The sequence below is a fragment of the Anoplophora glabripennis genome, unplaced genomic scaffold, assembly GCF_000390285.2.
Source record: "Anoplophora glabripennis isolate ALB-LARVAE unplaced genomic scaffold, Agla_2.0 scaffold1458, whole genome shotgun sequence".
Lineage (NCBI taxonomy): Eukaryota > Metazoa > Arthropoda > Insecta > Coleoptera > Cerambycidae > Anoplophora > Anoplophora glabripennis.
The window spans coordinates 15,246-29,437 of NW_019417532.1; the positions used below are offsets into that span (position 1 = coordinate 15,246).

A 14,192-nucleotide genomic window follows, 5' to 3' on the forward strand; every position below is an offset into this window, starting at 1 on the left:
ATTACGACTTATCTATGCATACAGTTATATTACATACAGGGTATTTGTAAATAACTGTGAAATATTTTAGGGGGTGGTTGCTGAAGTTATTTTGTGAAAAATAGTTCGAATATAATATAAACAGGTCGAATTATGCTTCGTTTCCGAAATACAGTTTAAATTTTAATTTTTTATTTATCTTTATTCATTATTTCAGTTTTAGATACTGATTCAAAATTTGAAAAATGCTTTGGAGGGATAAATGGGCATTTTTGGGATGATCCGAATATTTCTACTTGCACCAGTGACGTTTGTGTGATGCCACAACCTTTATTTAATAAAAAAAATGGTATGCCACTGAGTTTTTTCCGTTTTTATATTTTTTTAGAAATCCGCATCAATTCTGAATAAAATTGGTCTCTTCAATTTTTTTCGTAGGATGCACCGTTTTTGAGAAAAAAAAATATAACATATTTTATTGCACGTTGTGTATTTTTAATTTCTATTGATACATTACCTACTAGGTTGCTGTCAATATTTCAGAATAAAATACAGCCATCAAATTTCGAGTCAATATCTTTAAAACTCTTCGAAATAATAAAAATAAATAAAAAATTTAAATTTAAACACTATCTCGGAAATGAAGCATATTTCGACCTAAACTTTTTTTCACAAAATAACCGGCAATCACCTAAAATATTTCGCACTTATTTACAAACACCCTGTATATATATATATATAATTCTCGTGTCACAATGTTCGTTCCCGTACTCCTCCGAAACGGCTGGACCGATTTTGATGAAATTTTGTGTGCTTATCGGGCAGGTCTGAGAATAGGCCAACATCTATTTTTCATACCCCTAAATGTTAAGGGTGGTCCACCCCAAAATTTTTTTTTGTTTTTTTTTGCAAAATTTATTTTATTTTTTTATTTTTTTATGATGTGGCCTTAAAAAATACATACAATCCTAAATTTTCACCCTTCTACCATCAACCCTTATTTTTTAATAGCGATATTAGTAATTCAATAATTTTCAACCCCGGTCGATAACTGATCAATTATCACTTGATCATTTTTTTTATCCCCGCCAGGCGTCGACCGGTGTCACTGCTGACCCAGTAAACAGCACGGAGTAGGGATGAGATCTCTCTCACACAATGAGCCGTTTCTCACTCCCTACAGTTTTCAGCCATTATTATTGTTTGTGCATCAACCATAATAATGACATTTACTATTACCATTCATAAAAAAAATATATACACGATATACACTGAATAACACTAAATATAATATAGATGGTAGAAGTGAAATTTCTTTATGAAAAATCTACTAAAATAATCCTAGGAATAATTTATATGGCAAAACAACGTTTGCCGGGTCACTTCTAGTATATATATATATTAATTATCACTTTCTATCACGATCTCGAAGAGAAGTGTTTAATAAAGAAGAAAAATCACATATAAATATAGACAAAAAACGGAGAAACTAATGCAAGCAAGAAAAAGAATGTACCGTGTTACACTATGATTTAAACAATTTGGAAGGATAGAAATAAAATAAGTTTCTATTCGAAAACAATTCATTGAAAATAAAGCGCGTAAGATCTTTTGAACACAAAGCAATACATGTACATATTTAAAAACTTGTATTGTAAATTTGTCATTTTTTCTATAAAAATTTTAAATAAATATATGTAATTGCTTATTATGTCATCGCTTATAACAACCGTAAACAAACGGTCCCTTGAAGGTCGTTATTTCACTTTAGTATTTTTATTACATACCGCATGTGTCTTAAGAATCCATAACTAATAACTGTACTTTTATTTATATATTGAAATAGAATATACTTACCTAGAACTGGGAACCTTGGTTCAAACTCCTAGAGTGGTAATTAATGACATTTCTATAAATTGATGAGAAGCAAATAATATTACTAAATATGCACCTGAAACATGAAAATTATAGGAGTATTCTGCTTACTACCTTTTCAGGATAAAACTAGTTCTCAATAAAACAAGATTCTGAAATAATTTAATATATAGTTCTATATTTACAAATATATTCTATTTACATAAATTATTATGTATGCATATTACATTTTTCCACATTTTTAAAATTAATATGACAAAATAAATATGTAGATTAAAAGAATTTTTTTAATCGACAAAAAAAAATAACTTTGGTTCTAGTTGAGGCCTTATAATTAATTATTAATATGCTTTAAAATCAAAGTAATATTTTGGAATGTTTATAAATTTACAAATATGAATTTTACATCTGAATGCTTTTTTAACATACTTGTTATTTTGTAATACATATATACATTAAGTAAAGACTACAAAATAAACTAGGCCAATATATTTCTAAGGTATCACATTTAAATACAATTTAAAACAAATTGCAGAAGCACAATACTGTTTCAAAGAAATCGTAGAACTTGACAAAAAACCTGACCATCTATTATATTTTCACGGTATATATATTTACAATTTTTAATAAAATATTGTTTATTATTCATCAGGCCCTTTATGAAATCAAGTAGACAAAAAAGCAAATAATATATGTTTTGTGACAACAAAAAAAGTGACATGTTGGAATCAGGTACAGATAAACATTTATATTTATTCTTGTCCGAATGTGTCGGTCTCCTCAATCGCATAAGTGAGTTTTTCCACTAACTGTTCATAACTTTTGTATGGTGGTAAATCGAGACGATTGAAACATGTGTGTGATCTAGGTAGCCAAGATTCTTTTCCCACTTTTTCAATACAAAATCGTTGTGGACCATTTGATCCCATTAGTTCAGCAAAACCGCCAACAGGTACTCGACAAGTACCTGTCACAAACTGTAGCAACCGTGCTCGTTTTTCATTATCCGATTGTTTCACAAACTAAAAAAAAAGAGTTTATACCTTTGGTACACCTTATGGTATCTCTCTTATAAATATAGAATAATCATATATCCTTTAGTCAGAGCCTTCATAAATAATTACAAACCAAGTGAGTAGTAATTTTGCTTGGAAGAATAATTTTAATTCCTTCATGTTGGCAATAAAATTTCTGTAAAATTAAAAATTAAAATAATAAGATCAAGATTACTTTAAAACAGAACATTCTGTTTCGCTCGGCTGTGAACTGTAAAGGAACCATTAATATCGGTGTCACCAAGATTTAGAGATTATTCGTTACCAGTACCAGTTCTGCAATGTTAGTGGCCTAAGCTCGGCGGTCACGTGGCTTGTAAACATTTATGAAGGCTCTGTATTAGACAAATCTCTTAAAATTTATATCATTTTACTGGTGACTAAATGACCAGTCATTTAAAAATCAGTAAGTATCCAACCAGAGAATGCGACCAGTCACTTTTATCATTATTCATTATTAAATTTCAAAAATTATATTGCCACTGAATTGTTGTTTTATTATACTTATCAAGTTTGCATCTTCCTCAAATAACAAATATTTGAATGTTTTTTCACTTCCAAACTTACTATTCATCATGCAGATGATTGAGAATCATCACTGATGCTCCTTGTGTGTGACAATCAAACATCACAGTTTAAAAATAGCCAAATAGGCGAGTACGACACATCTATTGCAGTTTGAAATGCATCCCAACCCCCTCGCTGTAAATCTGTTGGACAACAGCCAAAAGAAGCATTGTGATAAGTTGTAGATTATAGATAAGTAAGTATTCTAATTGATATTGTCCTTAAGTTCATAGAGAAGTTAGGCCTTTAACTTTCACTGGACACTTATACGAAGTGCAGAAGTAGCATTACTATTATAGGAAGTAATTGCCCCTAACTTAAATTAAAATGGTTATAACCCAGATCAATAATAATCATTGGTGTGTCTATTTTTCTAAGACGTGCACATGCGTCATCTGCATATTTATACGAATTGTTAGTACTATGTGAAAAGCGGGTTTATGCGTCTTAATATTTTTAAAGAATTTTAGTTTTAGTAACCGAACATTTTTTTATTTGAACAAAATTTAAAATAAAAAGTCCTAAAAACTAAAAAAAATTATATCTTTATGTTCTCTAATTCAGCTAAGCTATTCACTATGATAATTTTGAAAATATGCGACTAAACAAAGGTTTTTACAAAATAAAAAAACCCTTATTATAATAATAGTTCTACCCCCCTTATTCTATCTCAAGGAGTAGTCCAGAAGTTGAAGAGTTATGCGGGAGAAGGTGGCATATTATTATCAAGGGGATGGTCAAACGCCAATCGGTTTTGATCTCTCGCAGTGATTTTTAGAGATTTTATCAAGAAAATTTCAAGCATCACAGCATTTAATATAAGACAAATAATATTGAACCGTTACAAAAATCATTTTATATTTTATTTGCTTTATAGTAATAGTGTTTTTATATTATCTCTGGGTCACCCTCCATAATTGTAAGATCAAAACTGGAGTATTTCAGTGTGATTTGGAACCCACAAGCTACCAGTAACAAGGACACAATAGAGAAAATACAGAAGAAGCTTTTGAGGTCAATATATCGCACCCTTGCTTCAAAAGTGTCACAAGTCAAAATCCTTCATTTTTCAGAAAAGATGAAAAAGCTCTAGCGACAAAAGTAACTAAATTGTTTAAAAACATTATTGATGATTATAAAGGTTTCAGCAAAGGGGCCAAAAACCAAATAGCATTTTGGAACCATTTTAACTGCAACTAACTGAAAATCAAAATCAATGGTGGTATTATGTCAAAAATTGAATTTTTTGAGTTGTGACACTTTTGAAGCGAAGGTGCGATAAAGAGTATGGAGTGTACCCGTTCATGGTAACATATGAACAATCAACGAGCAGAGTTTGGCGTGACCTCTTTGGATAGGAGAAGAGAAAAGGCTCAGATTTTGTTTGCTTATAATATTTTACATAGTAATATTGTTGTCCCCGATTTGTTGGCGTCTATTAATATTAATGTACCCGATATGAGAATGCGAACTAGATATAGACTTTTTAAAATATTTAATATTAATTCACCCCTAGAACAGTGTCTGTGTACGGTGAATAATTTGTTAAGAATATACAACATTGATATTTTTAATATTAGTCGGACTAAGCTACTCTCAAACTTATGATACGTATACGATTGGGCGTTTTATGTACATTTTAACTGACATTTTTTTGTTTTTTGTTTCCTTTCTTTGCTCTCTTTTTACATTGTATTTTGCATGTGTGGTTATTTATACATTATTTTTAACTTGTTTTTTATATTAGCTAACATTTCTCAACTGTATACATGTAATTGGACTGTCCCTTTGTCTGTATGTATGCAGTATAAATAAATAAATAAATACATAAATAAATAATTTCGCCCGCAAAGTATAAATTGATTTCATCTATTTTTAAGAAAGAATAATTACTGAAAAGAAGTATTATAAGTCTGTTATGATTATAAATATTAATTTTAAAGTAATTATTGAAATAGTAAAGAAAATGTATCATTCTAATACTTGGTCATTTTTAAGTGACTGGTCATTTTTGTCATTTTTCGTAAATGACTGTCATCATTTAATGGACTCTATTTACTAAGGCCGTTTTAACCATACAGTATGACCTGTATGGTCAAAACTAGGCAATAATGTGATAGTATGACAGTGTGATAGTATCATCCGGTATGTACAGGGTCTATCACATAACATTCGACCCTTATCTTTTTTGTCTTTGTATACAGCAAAAAATGGTGAGGATCAAAATTTAAAAAAATTTCCTTGCAACTTCAAATAAATATTCTTGTTTTTTTAACTCCATATTAACATATTCGACGTTTTTTGGATTCCTCTCTTTTTCTTGATTACAATTATATATACATGTCATATATTTGATTTGATAATTTGAACATTATTTTGGTTTATTTACTAACCCTAGATAAAGTCAAAATTGCCATGAAACTAGTGCATATTTTTGTTTTTCTGCTATTAAAACAAATATAAATATTTTATTGAGGAAATAGTACAAAACTATGTGCTAAAGGTGTTTGATAACCAACCCCATCCAAACAAATTACAATTTTTTAAATATGTTTTTCTTTATTATGATAGGATAATCCAAAAGAAATTCTAGTTTGAACTCCTTGTACCTAGTTCTTTCTAAGGGTTATTATGAAATATACAGGGTCGGAAAGTCCCCATGGTTCATCTGCCGTTATGTGAGAGCGATAAAGTAAGTCATAGAAATCCGTGCGATAGACAAGGATGGTTACATTGAAGATGTTTCATAATCTGAATAGTCACTCCCACTTGTAACCCGAAATGGGTGGTGACTATTCAGATTATGAAACGTCTTCACTATAGCCATCCTTGTCTATCGCACCGATTTCTTTACTTTACTTTGTCGCTCTCATGTAAAGGCAGATAGACCATGTGGATTTTCCAGCCCTGTATAGTAAACAAAGAAGGATCTAATAATTTATACATTTAAAGGTAATACTATCAACCGGGTGGACAATAGGGCATTATAAAACCAACTTTATGGTGACATTTTTTGTTAATAGAGAAATTAAATATTTATACAGGGTGTTCGGAAATAGTGGTACTACTTTTTGAAGGTAGACTTGTTGACTCAAAATAAGACAAAAATTTCATGTAAACATGGGCCCGCAAATCCACCCTACGGGAGGTAGACACGTTTGAAGATGACTTTAAATAAATGGGTTTTTGCCAATAACTTTTAACTGCTTTGAAGGAGAGGGATAAGTTTTGGACGATAAGTTACTACTAAGAAACATGATTATTTGAGCATGTTAGTTGATCCAGGTTATAACCCATGCCATGCAAACCGGGGGGGTTATTACCACATATATAACAAGCGTTCAAATAAAAACGTGGTCAAGTTGGTTCTGAAAATTTGGACGTAGGGCGTAGCGTATAGCAAATGAACTTAAACGTCATTTGTCAAAGCGCTATATCGCCGCTATCAATTTGAATATTTTCGTTTTAAAAAGCGTTTAAAATGGTGTTTTCTCAAGAACAAAAAGTGTTTATCATAGAGTCCTACTTTAGAAATGGACGCAAGATTGATGGAATATGGAAGTATTCTATTGAGGAATGTTTCATAGAATTTCAAAATCAATTTCCCGGCGTTGTTGAGTACAAAATTTTTCAAAGTGTAGTTCAGCGTTGTGTTAATGTTTTTCGTGAAACGGGCAGTGTAACAAGAAAAGAAGGAAGCGGCTGACCTAAAAAGCGGACTGAAGAATTAAAAGAAAATGTCCAACAAATAATGGAAAATGCGCCAAGAACTTCTGTACGTGTTTTATCACAAATGGTGGGAGTATCAGTCGGTACCTGCCACACAGTGTTAAAAAAAGATTTGCGTTTATTCTCCTATCGTTTAACTTGTCAGCAAGAACTTCATGAAGTTGATTTTCCGCGACGGGCTGTATTTTGTGAATGGTTTTTAAACAACTACGGTGAACTTCATATCACCTTTTTTTCTGATGAAGCCTGGTTTCATTTAGTGTTATAACAAGGAGGGGGACACTTTCCGCAGCTCCTTTAATTATTATATATATTATTATATTATTGTTATCACGATTATTCTTTAAAATGAAGTTATATAGTCATTAACGTTATTGAAACTGACAGCTGCTATACAGCTCGTTGAGAAATGAGGTTAAGTTGGTCGCTATAAGCTACGCCCTACGTCCAATGTGTCAGAGCCAACTTCGACCACGTTTTTATTTGAACACTCGTTATAAAAAAAAAAAAAAAAATTGTTCAGTAAATTTCTCGATATTTTTTACTACCATATAATTCTTTGCACTTTAGTAGTAACTTATGACCCAAAACCAAAACTTATCTCTCATCTTCAAAGCAGTTAAAAGTTATTGGCAAAAACACATTTATTTAAATCATCTTCAAACGCGTCTACCTCCCATAGGGTGGATTTACGGACCCATGTTTATATGAAATTTTTGTCTTATTTTGAGTCGACAAATCTACCCTCAAAGGAAGTACCACTATTTCCAAACACATTGTATAGAAAATTTAATAGAACATACCCACACACTGGTTTCAATACAATCTTGACTATGTGAAGGAATTTGACTGGACTCTTTGAACCTATAATAGGGGAGAGTTGCATTAGATTTTCCAGGGAAGTAAAATATCTAAGAGTGATACTGGATAATAGCTTACCTGGAATGTGCACTTGGAAAAAGTGGTGAGTAAGGCGAAACAGACATTGTGTGTATGCCGTCGTCTTAATGGGAGCATCTGGGGACTGAAGCCAAAGATGTCATACTGGATGTATACATCGATAGTAAGATCTAGGATTCTCTAAGGCACTGTGGTATGGTAGCAAAAAAAACACAACAGACCACAGCTAGGGAAAAACTGAATAGAATTCAGAGACTGGCCTGTTTAGGTATAACGGGGACGGTGGCATCGACCCCGACAGCTGCGTTATAAGTCATGCTAAATCTACCACCGCTGCATATAGTGGTGGAAAGAGAAGCGCTTCTAGCAGCATATTGACTAATGAATAACAACGACTGGAGGGGTAGTTCATATTCCAGGATCATGGACAGATCTATGTCAGAACCAATTTTTGGGATGGTATCTGACAAGATGGAGCCTAGTATGGTTTACAGATGGCTCCAAAATGGCCAGAGGGACAGGTGCAGGAATATATGGACTCAGACCCAGATGGAGTGCAAGCTATAGTCTGGCAGAGGTCCCTACCGTATTCCAAGCAGAAATTTTCGCGATAATGGCCTACCTGGCAGAGAATGTACGTAGAGGTTATAAACGTAAACTCATATATATATTCTCTTATAGTCAAGCTGCAATTAAAGCTTTAGAAGCACACAAGATAAGTTCAAAACTGGTGTGGGATTGTTTACAAATGCTGACTGAACTGGCCACCAATAATAAAGTTAGACTGTGTTGGGTGCCAGGGCAGAAAGGCATTTGTGGGAACGAGAAAGCCGATGAACTTGCTAGGAAGGGATCCGAGACAGAGTTCATTGGCCGGGAGTCCTTCTGTGGTACATCTCCCAGTGTGGTCAGGCGGGCTCTGGGCAAATGGACTGAGACAAAACATGAGCTTGAATAAAATCCAGCTCAGGAGAGTGACGGGACTCATAACAGGACACTGTCACTTTAGGAAACATCTACATAAGCTAAAGGTTGTAGACAGTCCGGTCTGTCGAGGATGTGACTCGACAGATGAAACTTTACATATCCTGGGCGAGTGCCCGGGATTTGCATGTAGTAGAATGACGCTCCTGGGGAGACCTTATTTGGAACCCAAGGAACTGAGAGAAGTGTCAGCAAGGAAGCTTTTGGACTTTGTCAAAAGGACAAAACTACTTGCTGAATAGGACTAGTAGTGGGACGCACAATAGGCCTAATTAGGCCGCGGTGCCATGGGACTTATTAGGACCAACCACTAGGAAAGATGTGCAGGATCAGTAAATAAACCAAAATTTTGTGTAACTTATCAAAGCAAATATATGACATATATAAATGTCGAAACTAGGCAAGGTATACTGCCAAGTGCTCCTAAAATAGTTAACAGGCTCTCATAGGAGTAGAAAGGGGGTGGAATTCTAAGACGAGTCAAGACTTCTGAATTTTTTTTATTTGTGAAAATAAAAAATTAAAACCCCGCGGACTCTTACCAATTTTTTATTCATTCGCAATCCCCACTATTAACCCAAAGTCCCGGCTTCCGAGTTTTTTTTATTTCTGAAAAAAAAAAATAATTTCGAGTATTTTTATTCAATTCTTTTTCATTGAATATTTTTGCTTTTTACTTGACAACCGGGCTTTCGCAATTTCTTACTGAATTCATATAAAAAAAAAAATCATTCTTAATTTTTTTGAAAAAAAATTTTTTTGCTAATAAAATAAAACAATAAATAATTGAAGTTATTCCGTGTTTCTGTAGTCTTAATGCTCTCGGTGGTGGTGGGACAATCCCGCTGAAGCAATACCCCCCTCGCCTCTTTACTGACCCTACCATGTCTTTCCTAATGATCGGAAGCGAGTTCCTGATTGGGTACCTTATTTAATTCCTAACTAATTAAGAGTGTATCACACAGAAAAAATGCCAAACGACTTTTTATCTCAGAATTCCACCCTCTTTCTACCCCTATGTACCTGTCAGCTATTTTTGGGACACCCAGTCCGTCACTAAAATCAGAATAAACAGAAGAATATAAAAAAATACAAATATACAAAGTATTCCATTAAAAAAAAATGTTTGGTTTATATCTCCTAAATACAACAATAACTGTTTTTTATATATACGTATTTCTTTGAAATCGCAAGAAAATTTTCTAAAACATCGATCTGTACTTATGGTTGCGGCTAGGAAAAATAGATAGAAGGGCAAAAACGATAAGGGACATAGAATGTTATGTGAATGACACTGTGCAATGTTATGAAATAAATAGTTTTCTGTGGCGGTGAGTTTAAAGGAATATATTTTATGTAATGTGTGTTTTATTCAAGATTGCAATATTTTCAAGTTATTAACGCTAGAATCTAGACCATTTTGGCTAAATTATTTTTATGGTAAAATTTCCTCGATTGACTTATACCTGCAAAACACAATGTTTAACTGCTTTTCTAGTTATTACTTCAAATCAAAAAAAATCATCTTAAAACTTAGTGCTTAAAAAATTGTTTTTTTTTTTCACTAATTTTAAGTGTAATAACAAAAATGATATAAAATATTTTTCATGGTTATCAGTAAAAAAATACTTACTTGCCAGAACCAAACAACTGGTTTACTGTTTCTTGTATAGTGCCTGTAAATTGTATGTCTTTGCCAATCTTCAGTATCAATTTCCTGCATTCCACACAATAAAAGTTCCAATTCGCGTTCATCAAAATATTTGAGCCATTCAATTGGTACAACCTCATTGAATCCATCTAAAAATGCTTGAGTTTGTTGCTCAATACCTCTCGTCATACGCCAGTCAGTCATTAGACTCAAATATTCTTCCTTGTTTTCTTCTGTAACACGTTCTTTATCTCCATTCTTTTTTAGCTCATGGTGAACTACTTGGCCCAATACCTCAAAATCGACACTATAGTATAATTCTAATCCGCATTCGTCGATATTATTTTCTTTAATCCAAACAAGGGAATTGTAAAATTCCGGATCGATGCTTTCAATGTCTTTCATGATAAGCTTTTTACCGAGCATCCTCTTATAGAATGGCATCGTGAAGCCGGAATAGATAAATCGACCATGATACAAAGCCATAGCGATAAATCGTCCAATAAATTTGAAATATGTCAAGTGTTCAGGATTGACATATGATGCTGGATTAATTTGTAAACTATAATTGTTTTTGTTTGCGTACTCAAATAAACAGTACATAGGATTTAATGCCTCATGTGATACTAAAAAGAACCATTCTCTGCTTACACCCCCATAATCTAAACCTTCTTCACCTTTAAATATTATATACAGTCTACGACGTAGCTCATATGCAGGGAGACGCATTATTGTATGAAAAGAATCTTCAAATAAAGTCTGTCGAGAAACTTGAATCTTGATATGGCTTGGTAAAGCATTACTTTGACATAAAAACCTAAAAAGATAATAACATAACCTGATTACTGACTTATCAAGTCACTGCAAAATTATTTTTTGTGTAATGCATAATATACCTAAACTGACTAATCTTCCATTTAAAAGACCTTTCGTATGCTCTAGGTACGCCATATACACCTTTAGGACCTTTTGGAGCCCCTGGCCTGGGGTCATCAAACGTTGTTGTTTTCGTATTATGATCGACAAAATATCTCTTATTATCTTCAGTGTATCTAATCTCCCAACCTGGAGGCAAAGGCAGTTCATCTATATCACTAATTTCCTGTCCTTGTGTTCTTGGATCCTCCCACTGGGTTGTACGATTTTTATGATTCACAAAATATACACGTCCTTGAAAGGAAAACAAAAAGAAAAATTCATATTAGATTCATAAATAAATATAGTATTTCACCTTCTGGTTGAACACGCCTTTCCCAACCCGATGGTAAAGGACCTAGACCGTCATCATCATCTGCTATCACAGAAGGGCCAGGCATTGGACCAGGTTGATGTTGGGGATATAAGAATCTTTGGTTACCTGTAATTTTTAAGTATTCCCTTTACTCATTTTATCAAAGAATATAACATAAAAATACCTTGCTGAACAATATGCTGTCTTTGTCCCTGCCATTGCTGATAATGTTGCAACCTCTCTGAATTAGGTCGTTGCCATGTTGTAGTTCTTGTATTATGATCTACATAATAAACACGTCCTCTCGGATCTCGTCTCATCTCCCAACCAGGAGGTAAAGGCTGTGGCCGCTCCCAAGAAGTTGATCTAAAAATAATATTAAAGGTGTTTATATACAGGGTGTCACACTACACATGTCATATTGAAAATTATTTAAATAAAAAAAGTTATGAGCATGCGTGGATTAAAAATAATTTGCACTTGCAGTATACCAGGAAATGGATCATCAGACATTTTAATATAAGGTCACTCTGATTTAGGATTTTAAGAGTCAATCAGAAATTTTAATTTTTTTTTAAATTTATTTTATTTATCTTATAGTTCTTTTTAAAACCTAGTTTATCCATAAACCAAAATAACCATAGACAAACTAATCGTTAGTAATTATCTGATATATTGAAATCATTAAATAATGTAAACATATAGAGAAATTATCTCCTATTCTTGTTTTCGACAACTGTATTTATTGTAGGAATATTAAAAATTGGCAAATATGTTGTTAAAAATCATAAATATTTTGAAAAAGGTAGATTACAGTGATATCAAAAACTACATCTTTGAAGGCTTGTTAAACCTTCCTATATAATTATGAGTGATAGGGTCGAACTGATTGCTGTTACATTGTACACTACACAGTGTGATTCAGTCATGTCATTAATTTTAACCATGTATTCAGAGCCTTTTAAAGACAGAACATCTAAAAAAAAAATTTTACTCGACCTTTTAAAAGATAAGCAAATTACCCCTTAACTCCCGTTAATTCGATGCCCCACTTTGCATCACATTTTCTGACCGGGAACGTGACGGCAGACCATAAATTGTTTGAATGTTGAAGTGAAACAACTGATTTCCCCAGTCGTCTTAAATTTTGCAATTGATCAAAATCAAAGTGCAGCAGATTTCTACTTTATTAACAAAGTGCGGTGGACGGATGAGTGTTGTTTTAGCCATATTGGCATTTTAAATAGGTAGGTACCATACTACTCTTTCAAAAGCAATAAGTCACTAGGTATACGTACTAGAAACTGAATAATTAATTAAACAATATTAAAAATACTAAATTGTAATAACCCAACTTTCGAAAACAATTATTATCCTTATACATGTATATTATTAAGAAATAAATCATACTTGTTAATATTTAAAATGTTAAAAAGTATCTTATACATGTGTTTAGGTATAAAGATCTGTTTATTCCTCATCGTTTACTACACATTAAAAACACAGTAGAGACTAGGTTAATGAGCCATTAATACCAGTAGGTCAAGATTCACTCTTGATAAAACTTTTGTGGGTCGGGAGTCAGGAACAGTCCGAAAAGGGGGATTAAATAAGGATTTGAAAATTTTTTTTCAGCGTAAATATGCATATTCAATTTTTAATCACGTATTCGTATTCTACTCATTTTGACTATCTTCCCTGAAAATTAATTACAATATGACTGAATCAGCCTGTAGTGATAACTTTTTGTAAAAACTTAGACTCTGACTTTCGCGCGCAATCATTTAAATTCATACATTTCTTAGTTGTGATCTTTGTGCTTGACTCTGCATTTCATTCGATTTTTTTTACAACCAAGAACCATCATGCTTTTACTAACCGTGAATATGCCGATATGCATTTTTTTATGGTTTCTGTAATGGAAATAGTCTGGCGGCCTAGAAAGAATATCAGCAACTTTTCCCTGATAGAAGGTAACCTTCTACAAGATTGTTTGGGAAAATTCATGCAAGAATGATGGAATCAGGAGACCCCCCTGAGCAACGTCACCACCTTTTTCACTGTAATAGGCTGGTTGGCGGCTCAGGTGGATTGATCTCTCTAATGGGAGGATGTACAAGGGCCCCAATGGGGCCTAAGTGCTGTAGCTTTGCTACCCTCCCCACAATTCCAGATTCAAGATTCCAGATGGAATCAGGAGCCCTAACTCCAAGATATCGTG

At 33.0% G+C, this 14,192-nt stretch overlaps 1 protein-coding gene across 2 annotated transcripts in view; it reads right to left on the minus strand.

The window, feature by feature from the left end:
* Positions 1-2,135: 2,135 nt before the first annotated feature.
* LOC108915839 (E3 ubiquitin-protein ligase Su(dx)) overlaps positions 2,136-14,192 on the minus strand; it is a 47,807-nt gene continuing 35,750 nt past the window's right edge. For both annotated transcript variants that reach the window (XM_018721983.2, XM_018721984.2), the window contains exons 5-9: positions 12,156-12,337; positions 11,972-12,097; positions 11,637-11,910; positions 10,723-11,557; positions 2,136-2,876 (exon numbers count right to left, since the gene is read on the minus strand). In XM_018721983.2, the coding sequence (XP_018577499.1) occupies positions 2,607-2,876; positions 10,723-11,557; positions 11,637-11,910; positions 11,972-12,097; positions 12,156-12,337 (1,687 nt within the window). In that variant the 3' untranslated portion in view covers positions 2,136-2,606. The remainder of the gene's footprint in view (positions 2,877-10,722; positions 11,558-11,636; positions 11,911-11,971; positions 12,098-12,155; positions 12,338-14,192) is intronic.